The 20779-nt window shown below is 41.8% G+C and overlaps 1 protein-coding gene across 6 annotated transcripts in view; it reads left to right on the forward strand.

The window, feature by feature from the left end:
• The first annotated feature begins 949 nt into the window (after positions 1-949).
• GRID2 (glutamate ionotropic receptor delta type subunit 2) overlaps positions 950-20779 on the forward strand; it is a 727507-nt gene continuing 707677 nt past the window's right edge. For all 6 annotated transcript variants that reach the window (XR_008449796.1, XR_008449797.1, XR_008449799.1 and 3 more), the window contains exon 1: positions 950-1673. Coding sequence is in view for 1 of the 6 variants with exons in the window: in XM_009562749.2 (XP_009561044.1) it covers positions 1586-1673 (88 nt within the window). In the remaining 5 variants the exon portion in view is untranslated. The remainder of the gene's footprint in view (positions 1674-20779) is intronic.

Genomic DNA, 20779 nt, shown 5'->3' on the forward strand with positions numbered 1-20779 from the left:
GGGGATAACGTATTTAACTACAGCTTGAAAAGTCTGAGGATTAATCGGTTAATGAATTCATAGTACTCTGAGCATGAAAAGTGCACTCTAAATGTTTTCCCATATAAATTTCTCCACTACCTAAATAGAGAGGAAGAAAAAATACAATACACTGCTTTAAAGAATTATGAGAATTCCATCAAGAACACAGATAATTAAAGTTTTATTAATAGATTTTTAGGTCTTCATTTTCCCCTTGAGGCCAGGTGTCCCCGATTTTTTCCTTTTTTTTTTTTTTTTTGCTTTTCCCCTTCAAGCAATGTCCCTGACTCAGTTGTCAAAGACTGAAAAGCAAAAGTGCCCATCTAGCTTTCAACTTGATACCTGCGGTGGAGTTACAAGGTTAAATAAATGGGGTGGGTGTTTTTTTTTCTAAGCCGGGCGTAAGACGTCTAAAAGATGTTCCCCTCCACCTTTCCCTCCCCCCAATGTATTTTTAGGCTATACGCACCCCTGCTTATGTCTCTTTCTTAGTCCCAGCTGAAGATTTCAGGGGAGATGAGAGCTCTATTTTGTTTCTCTCTTGTATTGCAGATAGGGGGAGGAGGTGGTTATTAGAGAGAAGCGCTCTCGCTGGCTCGCTCTCTCTGTTTCTCCCTCTCTGGCTGATAGCACTTATCTCTCGCTCTCTCTCCTTCTCCTAGGTGATCCATTTCTAGGCAACGTGCTGGCTGGTGCTGGAGCTGCCAGCTCTCTCTGCATCCCACCAGCAAAGCAAGCTCCAAAAGCAACCTGCAGACCATCATCTGCTTTCCTCTGCCTTGCTCCGGGCACTCCTCCTCTCGCTCCTGCCCTGTCCAACCACTACCTTGCGCGACACAGACAGCACGCTGGGCTCGATTTGCAATTGCTTTTTTTTCCTTCTTCTTTTCTCCAGTTGTGGGAAGCAATTTTTTTTAATTTTTTTTTTTTTTTTAAGCGAAGGGTGGGGGGAAATCTCTGCATTACTATCTGCATTACCTTGAAGTTCACTTTGTTTTTTGGCCTCCGGAGGGGGGGCTTTTCCTGCAGGAATCTGGTGGCTGGAAGCGGGATCGCCTGCTCTGCCGGTTGCCCGCTCCTCCTCCCTCGCTGAAGGCGAGCTATTTGCTGCGGGCTCCCGGGGCTCCTTTGGCCAAGAGCGTTTGTGTGTGTGTGTTTGTGTGTGTGTGTGCGTGGTGTGGGTTGGAAGTTGCTGTGCAGCAGCCGCGGGACCGAGCGGATCCCTGGACCCGGCGGAAGGATGGGGATTGTCTGACCAGCAGAGGCGTCTGCTGCCCGTGGCGGCGCCCGGGCTGGATGGATTCGCTGCCGGCGCTCCCAGCAACTCCGCTGCTGCCCAGGAGCCCCCTGAAGTGACGCGAGGGAGGTTTTGCCGAGGGGGAGAGAGGCGTTCGGAGACCCGGGCTCGCTCCCTGCCCAGCCGCGGCTCCGTGCCAGCCACCGGGATTTACACGCTCCGCCGGCGGCACCTCAAACTCTTGGGTTCCCTGCGCCGCGCTCTCCGCTGCGGTGGCACCGTTTGGCGAAGAGAGCTGTTCTTACAAAGCCTGGACCTCCGGAGGAGATGGAAGTTTTCTCCCTCATCCTGGTCGTGTCCGTCTGTTGGACTCGAACCTGGAAAGCGGCGATTGCAGATTCGATCATTCATATCGGTAAGGGGGTGCTGCGTCTGCTTGGTGCTGCTGGACACTTTTCCAGCTTCTCCTTTGCAACCTTCCCTCTCTCGGCAGGCTTCTCCCCCAACCCCCCCCCCCCCCCCCCCCATCCCCGGCAGTTCTTTTAGCCCTTGCTTGCTCGCTCGCTCATTTGTTTGTTCCCCTCTTATAATTGCTTTCCATCAGGCTCTTAGGAGTCCTCTTGTCTCCTTACTGCTCTGTGTGAAGGTTTCCTGTCGGCGGGGGTATGTGCGTGCTTTAGATCTTGAGGTTTTGCGCTGATGATGATCTGGGGGGCCCAGGGCTTGGGCTCTTACCCAGTCCCTCCCCGCACCTCCTCGGGCAGGAGGGACCCCGAGCTTTCCCTCTATTTCCCACGCTACTATGATAGCCACGCAAAGCCCCCCCCCCCCCCCCCTTTTTTCCTTCACCCCCTCCCATCCCGCCTTCCTTTCCCGCGGCGGAACAGGTGGTTTGGCAACGTGAGCGCTTTCCCTCCCGCGGGTGACCGCAGCAGTAAGGGGTGCCCCGCGCCACCCTTTCCCGGCTCCAAGGGTATCAGCCATCCCCCGGGTGCCGGGGGGGCAGCTGCCAGCGGCGGTCGGGCCCCCCCTCCCGGCCGCGGCGGTGCCCGTGCACAGCGCTCCCAGCCGGGGAGCGGGCATCCCCGTCTCTGCCCCTTATCCGGGATGCGAGAGCATCCCTGAAGGAGCGGCGTTCTGTTCCCAGGGGTGGCGAGAGAGCGGGTCGCCCCCGGAGCCGCCCGGGGATGCGAGGGAAGAGGAGAGGGGAAGAGAGGAGAGAGGAGGGCGCTGCCCCCGCGGGCGCTCGCCCATCTGCAGGCACCGCACGCAGCGGAGCGGCAGCCTGGGAACGCGGGGGCGAGGGGCGGGCGGCCAGCGCCGCGCTGGACCGGGGAAGGTGCATTTGGGGCCAGTTTTTTTTTTTGGGGAGGTTCCCTGGCGGCGAGGGAGGGAAGGTGCTGGCCGTGGGGCAACCGGCGTTCTCCCCAGGGTTGGCTTGGTAAATATGTCTGCCTGTCGTGGAGAGATCCGTAGAGGGTTTCAGGGAAAGGGGATGCGGGAGGAACGTTTGGAAAGCCCGGCCGTCAAGAGCTTTCCCGCAGGACACCGAGATTTGGGCAGCGAGACGCCAGCCCATCTTCCCTCCCCACCTCCCCCCGCAGGTGCCCACGGGCTACCGCAACTTTATAGGGGTCAGTCCTTATAGCCGTGTGCGACCGGAGCATCAAACATCGCACAAGGGAGGCAGCGCGTTATGCCCTCCTTTTAAAGGGAGAATGCCTTTTTTCCCCCCTTCCCCTACTCCTTCCCAGTTGTAAAATGTTAAAGCGACACTAGGAGACGGTTACGCCTTACAATTTCTTTCTTAGGAGCTTGTAGCATGCCGACCACATCTTAGGTTTTGCGGGAATTTCCAAGTGTGTAGCAGATGAGTTCCTTTGCAGTCCCCTGTCTCCCATCCTTCTGGCTCGTTGCTGAGCGAGCTGAATGCCTTTCCACTACCATCAAGGGAGACCTGCATGCCTTGCCACTACCATCAAGGGAGACGACAGCTTTTTCCCCTTAGTATTAATGACCGTTTCGTTTGTTTCACTTGTCTATGTATGATCAATACAACGCTTTTTACCACTAATGTTTTTTATAAGGCTGCTAGTGATTAGGTACATCCTATAGTAAATCTTCATTGAAAGCAAAAGAAAAAAAACCCACCAACACCAAAGCAGTTGCTTCTCACATGATTAATTTGTGTTGGGAGACAATTAGTACAGTTGACAAGAGGATTATCTCTTTTTATAGACCGGTTTGTTTGGCCATGAAAATGGCAAACTGATAAATGTTATACAGAGCTTTAATTCTACTGAAATGAATGCACTGAAAATAAATGACCTGAGATTAGAACTATTTTAACACTAAATGGGTAGACGACAAACTATTACAACTTGTACAGTTTGCAGATGAAAATTTGGCCCCTAGGCACACTAATGTATTTTGACCTGGATGTTCTGACCCACTTTTGGTTTTTTTCCACTTGTACTGAGTAAACTTACGTATCAAGTATTTTGGCGTAAATAATAAACAGCATTTATTTGTATGAGTTAGCAAAAGCAGGAGCAGGGTACTCTATGAACAAATCAACTAAGAATTTACAAAGCCAAATTAAAAACTAAAATGCTTAGTTCAGGGGAAAAGAAATATTACCAGAGGTAGTACTGATGCCTTAGACAACAAACACACTATCTTTTTTTCATACTACAGTGTTAAGACATTCAAGTGGGAAGTATTTTCCCATGTATGGGAGGGGCAGAAGGTAATAAGAAACAACATGTTACCTGTGCATACCTTTTTCTGATAGTGTGTACTTTTACCGGCATGATGCACTGTCTTGCTTGCCTACATAGTATTTGATGTGTTTCCTGTAAAGGAATATTTTTTGTATGAATGTATGTTATCAGTCATCTCTTAGATAGTCATATATTACAATTTAGTGAGTAGAGCTTAACGAGTTGGTGATGGCAGTGGGAGGGGTATGGTGACTGGTTTTTATGTGATACGCTTTTTCATATTTCTGTCTTCTGAATGGTTGCAGCTGCTGCTTTAGATCATTAGAGCAGGTCTGCGTGTATGTAAATGTGTACATTTAAAAATAAACTTTTTCCTGTGTCATATTTCAAACATTGGTAGGGCTGCTTATAGTCTGTATGTTTCTTCTGCACTGCTATTATAAATAGGAACTGGCAGTTCAGAAAGACTACGTTAAGCACTCTCATGAAAATGTTGAAATGAATCGACTCCACTGTAATTTTCCTTTCCCCTATATAAAAAAGAAAGGGGCAGGGTTACTATGTCAAAACTGTGCAATTCTGTATTATGCTGCTTCTCTCAGCCCATGCATTGATTGAGTAATTTCATCAGCCGCACATTACTTGATTGCTTAGAAGTTTCCTAATGATCTGTATGCTGTAGGAAGAATCTGAAAGTCGTGAGTGGAATGGCAATGATTTTGTGTTTTATGAGGCTATTCAAAAAGTCGCTCTGATTTATGTAGCTCGAAAGCTCCAAAGTCTTTGAGATTAGCCACGCTGCCTGATATTTTCTTCATACATCAGTCGTCCCACACTCCTCACTCCCTAAACAGGAGTTTAGAACAGTGCTTTAATTAAGCAGGGATTAGGTGGCATTCCTTGTCAACTGCATAATTTGTGTTTGCTTTGTATCTTCTGTAGCTGATGGTCTGATGCTTTTATATTTTGTACTTTGTTCTTATTTTTTTCCCTTGACATGTACATAGTAATACATCTTTATGTGCGTATAGATATCCTGTCCTGTATGTAGAAACATATATGCAGATTTGTGTGTTACGTTATTGATCATTATCAAAATCATTTAGGGCAGTGGTCACATACTGTAATGCGAAAGTTTTTTTTCTGAAAAAATACACTGAAGTATTTTCAAAGGCTAATTCATTGCAGCAGTGTGTAGCAATAGTTCAGGCACTTTGATTACTGCAAGTTGGTTTTGTACATTTATCAGTGCCTTCAGCCATATGCAGTCAGTTGCATACTGCCCTTAGTTTTTTTATTTTCAATGGCAGGTTCAGAAGTATATATAATCCATAATATGTATATATGTGTGCTTTTACATATGTTTATACATGTGTTCTTAATAGATATTTTTGTTTATATAGTATTTTTTTTCTAAAACAGAAAATTACATCTGTTCTTCCTGTATTCCTCTTAGCTTTTAGATTTTGCAGGCGAGGACTGCTGCATTCCTTGTGTTAGACAAGTTCCTGTCATTGCTGTGTTCTGACAAGTTGCTGGGTTCTGAGTTTTGGTTCATGCTTTTAAGCGCTTCTGTACTAGGGATAATAATACCAGGGCAATTCCAACATGCTCACTGCTTCTCTTGATTTGGTAAGGAGTAATCTAGCTTGGTGGTACGCGTGTCCACATTTTGTCTTGTAAGCTGTTGTACTCCAGTGCAGCTTGGCTTGTACTGTGTTGTGCATTGGTAATAGAAATTTAATTTGCTGTTCTATTGGTAAAGCCTCATTGGAAGGTATGTAGCGTGTGTCGCTGACTGTTCATTACAGTATTCTCACACACATTTTGTTAAGCGCAGGACAAGCAAGCAAAACAGATTCATTAAAACCAAATCTCTGTGGGCCTCTAGTGTCTACAGATGAGTGTTCAGGTCTCTGTTCTCCCTGCTCTAGAATGTGCGAAGGTCACTTGCTTATTTTAAACACACAAATCTGATGAAGACTGGAATACAGCGTGCTGTAGCTTAGCAGCCCATAGGTTTTATTACTAACTATGTTCTGCTTAAACGCATAGCATGCGTGACATACTCTGCGTATGTGTCATATTTCTTAAACTCCCTCCTAGGTGCTTAGATTTGTGATAGTATTTCAGTTCCTATAATGCTTTGGTGCTAGTTACTCTGCAGCTAAAGAGGGCTGATTTTCCATGCCATAGGATACACCTGCTGTCCTCCAAAGGCATGCTTGCCATTAGGTGTCACTGCTTTCTGGAGTGTTTCTTAGTGATCACCAGGGCCTGATACAGAGTCTCATAATCCAGGTGTGAGCGGCTTAGTTGACTTCACAAGATTTTAAATTGAGCCTGTGGATTGCTGACTACAGCAAGCATCTCCTTTTCCTGTTCTTAAATAATTCTTAGTTCTTTGTCCTTGATAAAAACAGAGAAAAAATCCCAACCATATATTTTCAAGTAATGTCCTGACATGATAATCACTGCTGCCATGTGCTTCCAAATGACTGCTTATGGATGCACAGAGTCTTTATTCTCACAATGCCATCTTTGAAAAAACACACTGGAGAAAAATCTTTCAAGACTGTGACTACATAAACCTACGAACTAAGGTTCATTTAACTTAATGAACAAAGGCATTAAGTATGGTTTTCTTCCACTCCCTGGCCCTGTAAAGCAAGTTGTATTGGCAGGAGATGACTTTTGTAAGCCATTAGGTTACTCCCTAGATATAGACTTGAACTTACATAATTTTCTTCCATTTGATATATAGCTAGCTATAACTTGCAATGACAGACTATTTTTTTGCTGAAATTTATTGGAGGCTTTTGCCTTTTGAGGTTTGTATTTTTACTCTTTGTTACTGCTACTCTGTTGCTTGATTTTTTTTTTTTTGTTTGTCTTGTTTTGTTGTGGCTTTTTTTTAGCATGCTAAAAATGGTTTCATAGCTTCTGTGAAAGAGTAGTTCTATTTGGCTATCAGTTCCTTGTTAATTTTCCTAATTTCCTGAATTATATATGACAGCATTGTAAAACTCTCTGAATCTACACGCTCTCCAAATATAGTTTGTGTTTTGTAACTTCAATGTTTAATAAACTTGTGAGATAGAAACAATTACTGCTGCTAAAGGAACTTATTCATAAAATTATCTATATTTTGAGCAAATATAAGAAAATAATCAAACTCTGAAAACAAGTTAGGTGAGTAGATACTATGATACAGGATACCTTGGTACCTGCAGAAGTTGACTTCAAGGGGATACATTGTTAATGAGGCAAATCAGAATTATCTTTCTGGGTCTGCAAAGTCAGATGTCACTGTGCTTTGTTTGTTAGTTTCAAAATGAATTTGAATTCCAGGAGGAATAAATTATTATATAAGCTGGTGAAACTGGCTGGCTTGGCATATCTATCACAACCTGGATGGCTCCACACATGTGCACACTATAGACCATGCAGTCCAGTTCACAGCTGTGGTCATGCTAACACCCGTCTCTGAGAGCCCCAGATATACTCATTTGTTTGTACTATCTAGAACTGCCAAGAGGGAAGTATGACAGTCACAGCCGGACTGTTAAGCGTAACATGCAGTTTGCTGGCAAACTGTCATAGTGGCTGGGAACTGGACATGAAAGCTCATGTTTCTCTTGGGCATTTTGTACCCTAGACTTAGGTTACCTAGCTCAGGCTTCTTGGATACAGATGTGATTCTTTTTCTTCTGTGATCTTATTTTACCTTCCTGCACCATCTATGGTTTCTGTTAGCAAGTAGGAATTGACCTGTTTCTTGCAGTAGTTAACAAAATAAGCTATACTAGCTTTTTTTAGACTAACGTTGACCTCAACTTCATTGCTTATCCAGTCTAATAAACTGTAACGGAGAAGGTGCAATACTGAGCTGATGCAATGTGATACTTGGCATGGAGTATGTGCTAAATGCATGAAGCATCTAGTGGAAAAATGGATGGGGAAAAGGTGTCTGTCTTGTGATATCTGGCTGTACTTCAGTTTTTTCCCATGAGCACCAGCAGCGTAATTTCCTTTGTTATTCTTCATTATAAGAATCAGGCTGTGTGTTCTAGTTATTGTTGGCCAAGAAGTTATGTGAGAGACGGAGTAAGGGAAAGATTCTCTTGTGTCTGAAACCACTATAATTAATAATGGTTTATGTGAATTGGAGAGTTACCATAGATCTGTGAAACAGGAGGGTGCAGGCTGAAATTGAAGGTTAGTAGATGAAATGTTCTGGTGTTTGGATGACAGTTATGAAACTTGGCAAGCAAATGGACTTGAAATTGTGCAGTGCCGTAATTTTGTAAGGTTCAAGATTTATATCCTAGTTTCAGTGATAATGCACTTAATTTAGAGAAGGAATTATTTTGTATTCTGTATTGTACCACTCCAGCTGGAGAGTCTTGTTCCTGCTTTGGTCTGAGATAACCATACCAGCTCAAGGAATGGATATTCTTGAGCTCTAAGTGTTGCATTAAAAAATAGCCCACATAAAAAGTGACACTTACTGTATTATCCTTTTTTGTTAATACACTGTTGTTCTGTAGTATTAAAGTAGTAGTGGAAGAGGTGGTACAAATACTTGCGTTTTAGTTAACTGTAAACTGATGAATTTGTATGTGCGGCATTAGATTTAAAGTAGGTTTCCTTTGCACACATTTGTTCTGGAATTCCAGGGAGGAGAGGGGAACTAAGGTGAGGAAAAAAGATGAAAGGCATAAAGTTTCCTGAAAGTTACATTGCATTTATCTCACAAGCTATGCTCAAGAGGAAATTGAAAAAGAAAATGAGTAAAAATGCAAGGAGAGAAGGAAAATAAGATATCAAAGGCAAGAGCCACTACTTCTCTCTCTTTCTTCAGGAGCTGTATAATGTTCCTTTAAGTGCTATGCTAAATGTAAAAGTTCTGAACCAGAAAGGGGAAAATGTGAAGATACAGAATTTAAATGAAGAATTATATGTTTATTTTAACCTATTAGATAACACTCTGTGCTGAAATGCTAATTATTCCTAATTGTTATATTTGCTTTACCCATGAATAAAATATCACATATCTAATAAAACATGCAGTGAAAATCACTGTAAAATTCCTCTTGGAGTCTTTCACACAGATTTAAAGGATTTAATCTCTTACGTCTTCATTACTTTTTAAATTATTAGCTTTCTATAATCAGTTGGATTGCTAAGGCCAATATTCAGTGAACCTAACCATAATTGCTTGTTTTGCAGAGCAATTTTTTGTTAGTCCAACCATATCTTTCTCAGAGGTTTAGATAGAGTTGGTGATTTCATTATAATAATTCACTTGTGATAAATCAAAATCAAACAGTACCACTCTGGTGCTGTGGAAAGTAGCTCTGGATGAGAGAGAGCTCTGGAGAGAGCAGACGATGGCATAACAGCAGACCAGAATGCTGGGCCTGGAGTTGCTGGGCCTTGTCTTAATGTGTACAGATATAACAGTGAGTGCTTTCACAAAAACAGAGAAATGAAAATGTGTATAGGGCAGTCTTCCCTTCCTTGGACTTCAACTCAAAACCTGTATTCGGGACCCAGACCTATAATAACTTGTCTTATTGCACAAGTGTGCAGCAGCTCAATTCTAACTGACTGCCAGTGAGCTTAGGCTCCTGAGCTATTGAGACGTTTTAAAGGTGTTAGTTGTCTTTCTTGGGTGACAAGAGACTATTGCAGGGTTACCTCACTGCTTGCAACCAGTATTGACAGTTGTTTGGCAGTATACCATGGGCTGAAAGCACACAAACCAAACACTGTCAAGAAAGGTTGTTTGTTGTTGTGTACCCTTTGCCTTGTTGCGTTCTTTATAGTGTTCAGGTAAACATTTGAGAATGTTTTGAGATCATGTGTGCTGGACTTGATAAAGGGAAAAAGACAGTAGAAGCCCATGTACAGTACTGGCAATGTAGAGCCAGTGTACAGTACAGACTGTTAAATGCCCAGTGAAAGGCAGTATCTGTTAATAAAATAAACATACTTCTCCCGTTCACTATTTTTATGCATTTCTCTCTCTCGTATTCTAAGTTCATGGCAAGCAGTTGTGATGGTCTTTATGTTCTGTACTCTTGAATATCTGTGTTTTTCTGTCCAGGAAGAATAAAGTTAAACATACCATAACACAAATATCTGTTATTTGGACAGATAAAGCTGCTTTTTATTTCTGTGGAATTCCACTTATTTGACCTCTTTTGAGACAAATATACCCCTAAATGTTGGTTATTGTGCCTAAGGCTGATCTATCTTCATGTCCCCCTTTGTGAATGTGTAGACCCAAGCAGTGTTGCATTATATCCACTAATATATTTGCTATAAATACCTTTTATAATGTACTACTCAAGTATCACTTAAATTTCCAGCTCAGTGGTACGGGTTGCTAACTAGCGATAGGGTATATATTTATGTATGCATATGCAGTGTATTAACACATGCATTTTCAGTAGTCAGAGGTATTATTCTTTTTGAAAGCATTTGACTGGATCTTTCTTTAATTTAGGATGACTTTAGTTTCTATCTTAAGTAACAACACAGAGATTTGGGAGGCTTTTTGCTTGCAGGAAGTCATAACATGAATACAAATTGTGAAATGGCACCCCACTGTGCTAGAAGCTGTACAAATATGAAACAAAAAGTTGGCTGTCAGAAGATTTGAAGAAGTAGTAAAAGAGAGGGCTTGGATCTCTCTGCCTCAGACAGTTTGTACACCAAGAGACAAAGTTGCAAAATTCTTAGCTTCTTTTGAGAGACAGATCCATTCATGAATGTTTACTCTGGGTACAAAGGAATGAAAGCACGTAGATGTGTCTACAGGGATGTACTGACAGGGCAGATGCGACATGGCTGATGTCAGTACTTTCCTGGTTTGGGGCACATGATAACAGAAGTTAGTGCTGTGAGGTGAGAGAGTTGAGGGGGAATGAGGCAACGTGTGTATCATTATTACCTACAGTGCTTTATTGCAAATAACATTGGTTAAATTAGCGAAATAAAACCAGTTGTTATTTCATCAGCTGCCAACTTATTATTCTCTCGCTTTACCTAGTTTAGAAACTAATGCATGGTTATGCATATGTACACTGTCTCTCGGTCTCCTTTGTTTGGACAAACACTTCAAAGTACAGCTTTGGAAGATGTCTAGGTAGAAAGAAATGGGCCCTTTTTGGGTACAATGGAACAATGTATGTTGCAAAATGCCCTGCTTGGTTTAAAAGAGAGATTTAAATATAATCAGTGATTCAGAAAGCATCTGCAGCCTCATTAGCTAGCCTTGCGGAGTTTCTAGATTATAATACAAACATTATTGAAACAATCTAGAGAAATGGTGTTCCAGCACTTTAGAGTAGCCCTTCTGTTATGGAATTGGATTGCATCCTGGATACGCAAGAGAAACACCCATCTACCTGAAAAAGTTCTCTGTTTTGCCAGTGCAGCAAAGATTACAGGGGCTGTGTCACAGTGGCTGAGAGGAGCAAGCAGGAGAAAGACAGGGCTTGTATACAATGCATAAACTAGACAAGGAATTAGAGAACCACCAGGTTGGAAAAGACCTCTTGGATCATCGAGTTCAACCATTCATTCATATCTGCCATTAAACCATGTCCCTGAGCACCTTGTCCGCCTGTCTAAATACTTCCAGGGATGGTGACTCTGCCACTTCCCTGGGCAGCCTCTGCCAGTGCCTGTTGACCCTTTCTGTAAAAATTCTTTTCCTGATATCCAGTCTGACCCTCCCCTGGTGCAGCTTGAGGCCATTCCTCCTTGTCCTGTCCCCTGTCACTTGGGAGAAGAGGCCAGATCCCTCCTCTCCACAACCTCCTTTCAGATAGTTGTAGAGAACGATAAGGTCTCCCCTCAGCCTTCTCTTCTCCAGGCGATAAACAGTCCCTGTTCGCTCAGCAACCCCTGAATGGTTAGTAACACTTGGCGTCACCGTCATGGAGGGTGATGTCTTAGGGGCATGGTTGATGCTGTGTCTAGCTGCAAGGAGAGGAGGAGTTTGCAAGTAAAGGACAGTATGAATCAGCTGCAAGAAACAAAGCATTATCAGGGGCTTCTCTGCAGCAGAGAGGCTCTGGGAGTACTGTTGGGAAAGTGCTGGTGGTACCTTCTACGCAAAAGTTCTGGAAGGTGGTTGAGGGTTGTGGTTAGCATTGCTGAGAGTTGGTTGAGTGGTGAAGGAAACATTTGAAGGTGGGGAGCTCGCCTGAGCAATGGGCCAGGCTAGCTTTCTAAGAGCACAGGCTACTCCTAGGGAGTAGCAGGTAATGTTACGCTTATGTGGACTGGAGACAGGGCCTTATGTATTTGGGACAGGCCAAACAGACAACACGTATGTGTATGCATATAAGGAAGGTTGGGAAATCCAGAGGAGTGAGGCACTGAGGTGGCCCAAATATGACTGAAAAGAAGACTAATATAATGCAAACAATGTTTTGAGAACAATATATTTAGAAGATAATATTATGCTTTAAAGAAACTAAATTATACCTTAGAAAATGGAACTCCCTGTCCAGCCTCCATAGTTTTACTGAAAAGTATTTGAGTTGTGTGATAGATATTAATTTTTTTTCTCTTTAGGTGATAATTGTATCCAGTTACTTTGCAGAAAAGTGAGATTCATTTTGTCTTCATATCATATTAGCAAGTAATGCTATACACGGATAAAAACAATGAGTTGTAAAGTGTCATCTTCCACCTCTCTGCTTCCAATATAACTCTGAGCATATTGTACCTCCCTGTGCATTATCTTTCTGATGAAATAATCTTCCTTTGCTTTCTCTGTGCAGCAGTTTATTGCCAGTCTGTACTCGGCCTCCATGTAAGCTCAGCTTTTGTGGCTGGCAACTGGGAGGAGGGGATACACACAGCCACAGCTTCTGCTCCATTGGCTTTTGACCTAATTTAGTAAGGAAGGAAAGAAAAAATAATGCACTCTACTTCTGGATTCAAAGCCTGTTGTGTCTTCCATGAAGTGAGAGCTCTAGCTTTGTCCTTCTCTCTTGTATAGCTGCATAGCTTTATTAAAAATTAGATCTTTCTTCAGTGAAGGTTCAGAGTGGTGAGTGGATGTGCTTTCACCCTTATCTTGTGGCATATGTCGTCATTTAGGCTATTGAGGTTAAAGTCTGTTTTTCTGTCAACATTAGCCTTGTCCAACCCCCATTCAAAGCAGCAAAGGGACAACCACTGACATACTGTGTCATTTAGAGGAAACACAAGAATTATTCTTAAATATTTTTCTGTTTGAGATCAGTGATCTCAAGTAACAGGGTTGAATGAGTTATGGGAGAAGGAGATAAATACTTCCTCAGGGAAAGGTAGATAATGATAGCATTTGGAAACTGCTGCTGCTGATAATCATCTTCTGCAGGATTTAAGAGTAAAAAAAAAAAAAGTTCATTAAAGTACTGTGGGGTTTTTTTAGCATTTTTTTGAAGGGATGCATTTCCTCCCCATTTTTTGTAAGACTGCCAAATGCTCCTGAGGCTAGAATTAATTGGCTCTTTGTGTTATGTCAAGTAAGGAGTACAACTGTTTTCAGAAAATACTAGGTTTATCGACTTCCATCCAGAACGTGAAAGGGAGAGAGAGGTTAACTTTATATAAACAAAATCCTTGCATCATTTTGTACCACTAGATTGGAGTAACAAATAGAACATTGAAATTATTGGAGCTTTGAAAGCTGTTGAAGTTGTCACTATAACCCCCATCCCTTCATTCTGCCTAATCCTGCTTGTAGAACACATTTGCTGTTTCCTTTCCCTCTCACCTCCAGATATCTGCAGTGAATAATGAAATGACTGCTACTTAGGCATAACCAGTGTTTGGGCTTTGAGGCAGGTTCTGGAGTAAGTGCCACAGAGAGGTATTTTGATTTTAGTATTGCTTTAGGCGTACAATAGAGGTTACCAGTTGTGGTTAATTCATGAATTCCCCCTTTCCGTTTTGGATTTGAAGGTAACTTTTAATACTGCTGTTTCCAAGGCCACTTTTCATGATGCTAAGAAGTCAGTGGACAGCAGCAGATATAGATATAAGTTTTTATGGAGTATTTACAGAAGTATGTCTTAGAGCTGTTCTATTAAAATTCCAAAGTGTTAAATGTAATAATGCTCTGACAAAGTGGTACTACTATCTGCTAGTGAGGATTATTACTATTTAAAAATCTCTGTAATTCCCAGAAAGAACAGAGGAGTCGTGGTGTGAAGAGAAGTCAACTCTAAATTTGTATTTTAGTTCAAGCAATGGCAAACTCTTAAGTGGGGACCACTGCCTACTAGAGATTTTGTGATGCTCTCAGTCCCCATAAAGGAGTAAATATTTGTGGTATATGAGTAGCGATACCTGTTTCTAACAGTTTCCAGCTTGGCCCCCAGTTTTGCAGCCGAATCCTTTCTGTTTACAACTGCTTCTCATTCACATCACAGTAACAATTCAGTGGCAACTACAAATACAGTTTTCATTGAGAAATAACAAGACAATGTCCTCACCGTGGGTATTTCGAAAGATGCATTCCTTCTGATTTAGGACTTGTGGACTGAGAAGCAGTTCTTTGCTTAGTGTTCTGTGGTGTAACACCAGCTAACACTCGTCCCTTTCTGTATGTGAAAGTCCGTTGGCACTTAGAGGATGATCTGCTGCTCTTAAGTGTTCTCAGTAGCAGATCATCTTCATCCTCAGTCTTCTCTCAGCTGAACACGCAGAAATAATTCAGTGTTTAGTTAGAAGAGGGTCAGAGCAGTTTAGAACCTATTCCAAAAACTAGTGTAACATACTGTTATCTGTTCGGAAATGCTTTCTGTGGCAGTATTAAGGCTGCTTTACTCATATTAATGAAGAGCTAAATCTTGCACAGTGTTTAAAGAAGGGAGCAAGAAGGAAAAAAAATAATAATGACAGACTACATGTAGTTGTTGATTGCCTAGTTTAGAAAGGATTTTGGAGTTGCATGTTAAAAGACGCATTTTATAAAAATTCCCGTTGAAAAGAAAGGGGAAAATGTGGCCAAACAGAAGCATTTTTGGTATGTCTCTTCCCTCTCGTAAAAAGAATTCACCAAGTTTTATTTAGTCTTTCATGGACTATAACTAATGCTCTTAACTAGTTCTGCAGAGAAGAAGATCATATCTCTTGTATTCCTTTAGCTGAAATTATTTTTGTCAATTTTATTTGCTGGGGTTACAGGATGTGTCTATATGTACATATGCCAGTTGGTACAATGGCTATATTGTCCATGCAGCTAAGACATACTAAGACTGACTTTTCTGGATAATATACCAGTTCTACCTTTTATTCTTCTTATTTATTATTTTTCTACACTGGAAGTACAGTCGGAACTGATGGCTCGTTTGTTGTTACGTTAGCTGTAAAGACCTTCATCCTTTCCAGGCTGCCTCTCAGGAACCCGCATGGTTTTTCTCATTTTTCATGGGGAAGGGATGATCAGCTGTTACTTGCTTGAGATGAATCACTGTAGAGCCAGAGTAAATGAAAGATTTCTTGGCTATCTGTTGCTCCATCCAAGCAACTATGTTGTCTTGTACTATCACTGAGAGGTATTTCAATTTATCTGGTGTGAGAGAGGGAGTACAGAGAGCCACCTTCTACTGTGTTAGCAAAAGTCTGTCTGAGGCACAGGGAATGGAGACTGTTGGTAGTGTGAGAATAAAGTTTTGTCTTAAGGGTATTCTTGTCATGCTCTTGCTTTTCACTCAAACAAGCTTTTGTTTCCTTTCATATCTAAGTAAGAGCAGATGGATTTTCCACACATTTATAGTGAATAATAGGCTGATGAAATGGAATTGGCCAGTCCACAGTCATCAGTCAGTAAACCTGCCCCTTTGTGCTATCTCCATTTTTCATGCTCAGTGCTGAGTAATCTCTACTAGGACTACTGCATGGTGACCCTGCACAAGAATGAAGTTGGTCATATTCCCCCATATTTTTCCCTGCTTGTCTCCTCGTACTTAAATGTTTATTTTCCCTCTTAAGGACTGTTTTAGTACCAACAGATTCAAAGCATATATGAGGAAGAACTGCACTTTGTTAAGAGGCAACTTGTAATAGGGCTAGAGAGGAAAATTTCCTTCATGAATGCCTTATTTTTTTTTGAGTCACAGCTGCTTCACAGCTGCTTCTAGCCACTACCTTTTTAGTGGTCCTTCTCATTAGCAGCATTTGACAAAGAATGCGTTGGATTTCACCAGGACCAAGAAACAGAAGTACTTATTCTAGTAGCGCCAAAGAGTAACAGTCATGGAATGGAAGAGGTGGTTTGGTTGGAGGTCTCTATGGAGTTCTTGCCTCCAGTATAAAAATGGGCGACTACTGTACAGTGTATATGTTGATTAGCTTAGAATTACAGAGTATAAATATTTTTAAAACTGTACAGAAAGATACTTCTTGAGATTTAAAACAAGTCTTTTTTAGGTCTGCTTAGAAACATAGTCCTTACTGTGAATTCTCCTCAGAACCTACTTCTATTTATAAGTAAGCGAATGTTTTAAAAAGCATGATTACTGAAACTATGTAATGATAGGGGCCTAAATGAGACAAAACTGCAAGTTTATCCTGATAGTTTGCTGAGGAGCCACTTGCGGTAGCTAAGCCAGTTCATAGCTTTGTGTCAGACTGTGTGTAATACAGGGTGGGTGTAATGTTGCCCTTCTTTCATTACCTTCTTACCGAATAAACTAGGACATACTTTTGGACACTTGACCCTCCTGTTTTGTGTATATGCTACTGCTTATCTTTCTTATTCCCAAAAAGCTTTATTTATATTATCCCATCCCAAGTTTGCCCTTATCTTTCTACCACAGAGGCCACTTACAGAGGAGAACTAAGGCTTTACCTGCATGCTGTTAGTTTCTTGCACTGCTAAAATGCTAAGAAGCAAAGCCAAGCAAGTAGTGAGTTTTCTGCCACTTGGCAGGTACGTAGCACAAGCAGTTGTCTATGTCTCAGATGGAATTTGATACCTGCAATGACATTTATCATCAGAGTCCTTATGCTGCAAATAATATCTTTGGGTTTTTGGAGATCCAGACCTCTAAGATAGTGTAACTGTATGTTTGTTGATTGGCATGTAAGTATTGATGTTGGGATCTGGCATAACGGTAGGAAGGAAACGGAGAAGTTTCTGGTACAGCAGCTTTTCAGGCAACATCTATGACTGAAATTTGTAGCTAAATGGCAAGAAAAGTATGCCTTGTGTTCCCTGGTGCTATTCATCTAATAGCATTGCTTAATATCCTTATTGTGGAAATAGTACCTGATATTATGGCCCTATTTTACGTGCTGTCTGTGTACATAGTAAAAAGCAGTCTGTGGTGAAGTTTCTGTAGTCTTCCTGTCTTGTTGTTTCTTGTCAGCTTCATTTACTTGGTCTCATGCCCCAGGACAATGCTCTAGTATTCATGTTATGAGAAAGGCAAGAGAAAGCTTCAATAATAGTTTTAGCCTGAAACTATGTGGGAAATGTTTCTGCTTCTATTACCTCTTATTTTTCCCCATCTGTTCTGACAGATTATGTTTATTAGCTCAATATAATTTTTGGAGCCAAAATACTTACTAAGAATCCTCTTTAAATTGCTTATTTATCAGCTTGCTCCTTGTAAAATAGGATTTTTAGGTTCTTGCTGGTGTCAATTCCATAGCATACTACAATGCCTTTAAATGGCATAGGTTTGGGTCCTAGGGCTAACTCGCCTTTATTCTATCCAATAATCATAAATTGTGCAGCCAAGAAGTTTATGCAGTGACACAACAAAGAATTTTGCATGCATTTGTTTTTATGTCATGCAAAACAATATTTTTGCCTTCAGCTGCTGACCACTGAGGAGCCTGACTGAATACAGCATTGAAATGTTCTCAGACTTTTAAGTTTTTGCTGTTTTGTAGAGATCTAAAAGAACTTGTCATGGTCTCATCTCATCTGCTGAGCAACCCAGACTACAGTGTGCATTTGAATGTGTTGCAGGATTCAGATGGAAATTTATTCCTGTATTATTTCTTTTCTAGGCCATAGTTCCTTCTGGAGTGGTCATCAGGATAAAGACTGCTGGCTATGCTCCTTTTTCTCATTTTTAACTGGAATGTGATGAAGCGCTAACAGTGTTTTCAAAATCGTATCTGACTGCCACTTTTTGAAGCAGGGCATGTAATTCATAGCTTACGTGATTTTTATAATCCCTGAGGGTTGTGGTTGTGTGGCCACTAACACAGTCTGATAGACATGAATGTGTGTGGATAGTATCATTTTTAGGAGATGCGATGGTGAAAAAAGAAACGATTTCCCATATCACACATTAGAAAAAGCTGACAGAGACATTTAAGGGAAAACAAAATGGGCTATGACTTTGTTCTTACAGATTATTATTTTAGAGTAAACATACTGTCCCTTGTTGTAGAACATTTGGAGAAATAACATGTCTGCCATTAGTCCTGAATTCTGCTCTCTGCCTATTCAGACTCGATCTCGCATGACTTCTGAAGTCAGTATGAATCATTCCATTGGCTTTGTTGGACTTTGGATTACATCTTCTGTGTTTATGTGATTCCTTCTTGTCCTTTTATCCTTCCTTTCTCCCTCCTATCAACTACTTCCTTGCCTTTTTTTATTCAAAGTCATTAGTAGCTGCCAATACTCATAAGCAGACTTTCTGTAGTGCATGTGGAGTATTTGTGTGGGTGTGAATTGAGGGATACCAATTAGAGTAATCTTCACATTTCCAGATTTAAATATAGGTGGAAATCTCACCGACAGATTATTTTTATTATTCCTATACTCATTTGTATTGCTTTAAGTATTTTTTGGACAAAATCTTTATTCAGAAGCTAGTTAATTTTCAGTGAGGTTAATGTGTTTCTGAAGCATTGATCACTGTCAGCTACTAAAGATAGGACAAGATGGACCATTGGTCTACGCTGATGTCTGTCCAGGGCAAGTCCCATATATCATCTCCTCTATGCTTTGTTCTTATTTCTGCTGATAGGAAAGGAGACAAAAAGCTGTTAAGGAATAAGACTAGGGTTTGTGAAAGGAGGATTAGATTTTGGACTCTTTTCTGACCTTGAGAAAGACTTACAATGATTGAAGGATATAAGCTGCCAAAATGAAACTGTCAGGGCTACTTATGAGCTAGAGTTACTTAGGCTGGGTCGTACCCTGTCCAGCTGTTGTCTTAACTTGTTGAACCTTTGTTTTTCATGTGGGTAGTTACATCCCCTTACTTCAACATCTTTTGTCTTGTCTGCTGAGTTTGCACTCTTCAGGTGGAGCTCTGTCTTGTGGTCTTTTGTATCTGCATGGCCAATCACAATGATACCATTTCAACAGAGAGCTTTGAAGTTTACTGTACAACTGTTTGTTGTAAAAATGGGGTTTTTTTGCATCAGTGACTAGAACAAGCTATTCTGTTTCAGGAATGCAAAATCTGAATACAAGCAATGAGCTTATTCTATGGGATGCTTTCAAGATTCTTGTTTGAGTGATGGAGCAGGACTTATACTGAAGGGTGGAAAGTCCTGATGTGGATTGCTACTGTTACAGGCAGAAGTTGGGGTTTTAGATGCAAGTTTCAAATATATATCTCTATTTATGAAAGCAGCCAAACTGTAGCTTGTGTAAAGGTAGCTATGAAACTCAAATGGCATTGTAAATACATCTCCGCAAGTATAGGAAGGAAGCTTTTTTTTACATACTCCCATCTGCAGGCAAACTTGTGTTATCTGAAGGGATTGCTCTATTTTGCATTTGCCTCAATATTTTCATTTAGAATCTGGGATATCCAGTTTGAAAACCTAAAACTGAAAATTGTAAATTATATGCCTGAATTTGTCTTTCTCTGACATAGTGCTCCAGCATTCTAAATCCACCAAATACCAGGCTAGTTAAAACCCTGTCGTATATTGCAAAGGGATCTGAACAGGCTGGACTGCTGGGCTGAGACCAATGGGATGAGGTTTAACAAGACCAAATGCCGGGTCCTGCACTTGGGGCACAACAACCCTATGCAGCGCTACAGACTGGGGGAAGAATGGCTGGAGAGCTGCACAGAAGAGAAGGACCTGGGGGTGCTGGTTGACAGCCGACTGAACATGAGCCAGCAGTGTGCCCAGGTGGCCAAGAAGGCCAATGGCATCTTGGCTTATATCAGAAATGGGGTCACCAGCAGGTCCAGGGAGGTTATTCTCCCTCTGTACTCGGCACTGGTGAGACCGCACCTCGAATACTGTGTTCAGTTCTGGGCCCCTCACCACAAGAAGGATGTTGAGGCTCTGGAGCGTGTCCAGAGAAGAGCAACAAAGCCGGTGAGGGGGCTGGAGAACAAGTCTTATGAGGAGCGGCTGAGAGAGCTGGGGTTGTTTAGCCTTGAGAAGAGGAGGCTGAGGGGAGACCTTATTACTCTCTACAACTACCTGAAAGGAGGTTGTGGAGAGGAGGGAGCTGGCCTCTTCTCCCAAGTGACAGGGGACAGGACTAGAGGGAATGGCCTGAAGCTCCGTCAGGGGAGGTTCAGGTTGGATATCAGAAAAAAATTCTTCACAGTAAGAGTCATTGGGTACTGGAACAGGCTGCCCAGGGAGGTGGTCGAGTCGCCTTCCCTGGAGGTGTTTAAGGAACGGGCGGATGAAGTACTTAGGGACATGGTTTAGGGAGTGTTAGGAACGGTTGGACTCGATGATCCAATGGGTCCTTTCCAACCTTGTGATTCTGTGATTCTGTGATTCTACAATAGAAAGCAAACATTACTGCAGAGAATTGCACATCTGTTTTTGA

The sequence above is a fragment of the Cuculus canorus genome, chromosome 4, assembly GCF_017976375.1.
Source record: "Cuculus canorus isolate bCucCan1 chromosome 4, bCucCan1.pri, whole genome shotgun sequence".
Classification (NCBI taxonomy): domain Eukaryota; kingdom Metazoa; phylum Chordata; class Aves; order Cuculiformes; family Cuculidae; genus Cuculus; species Cuculus canorus.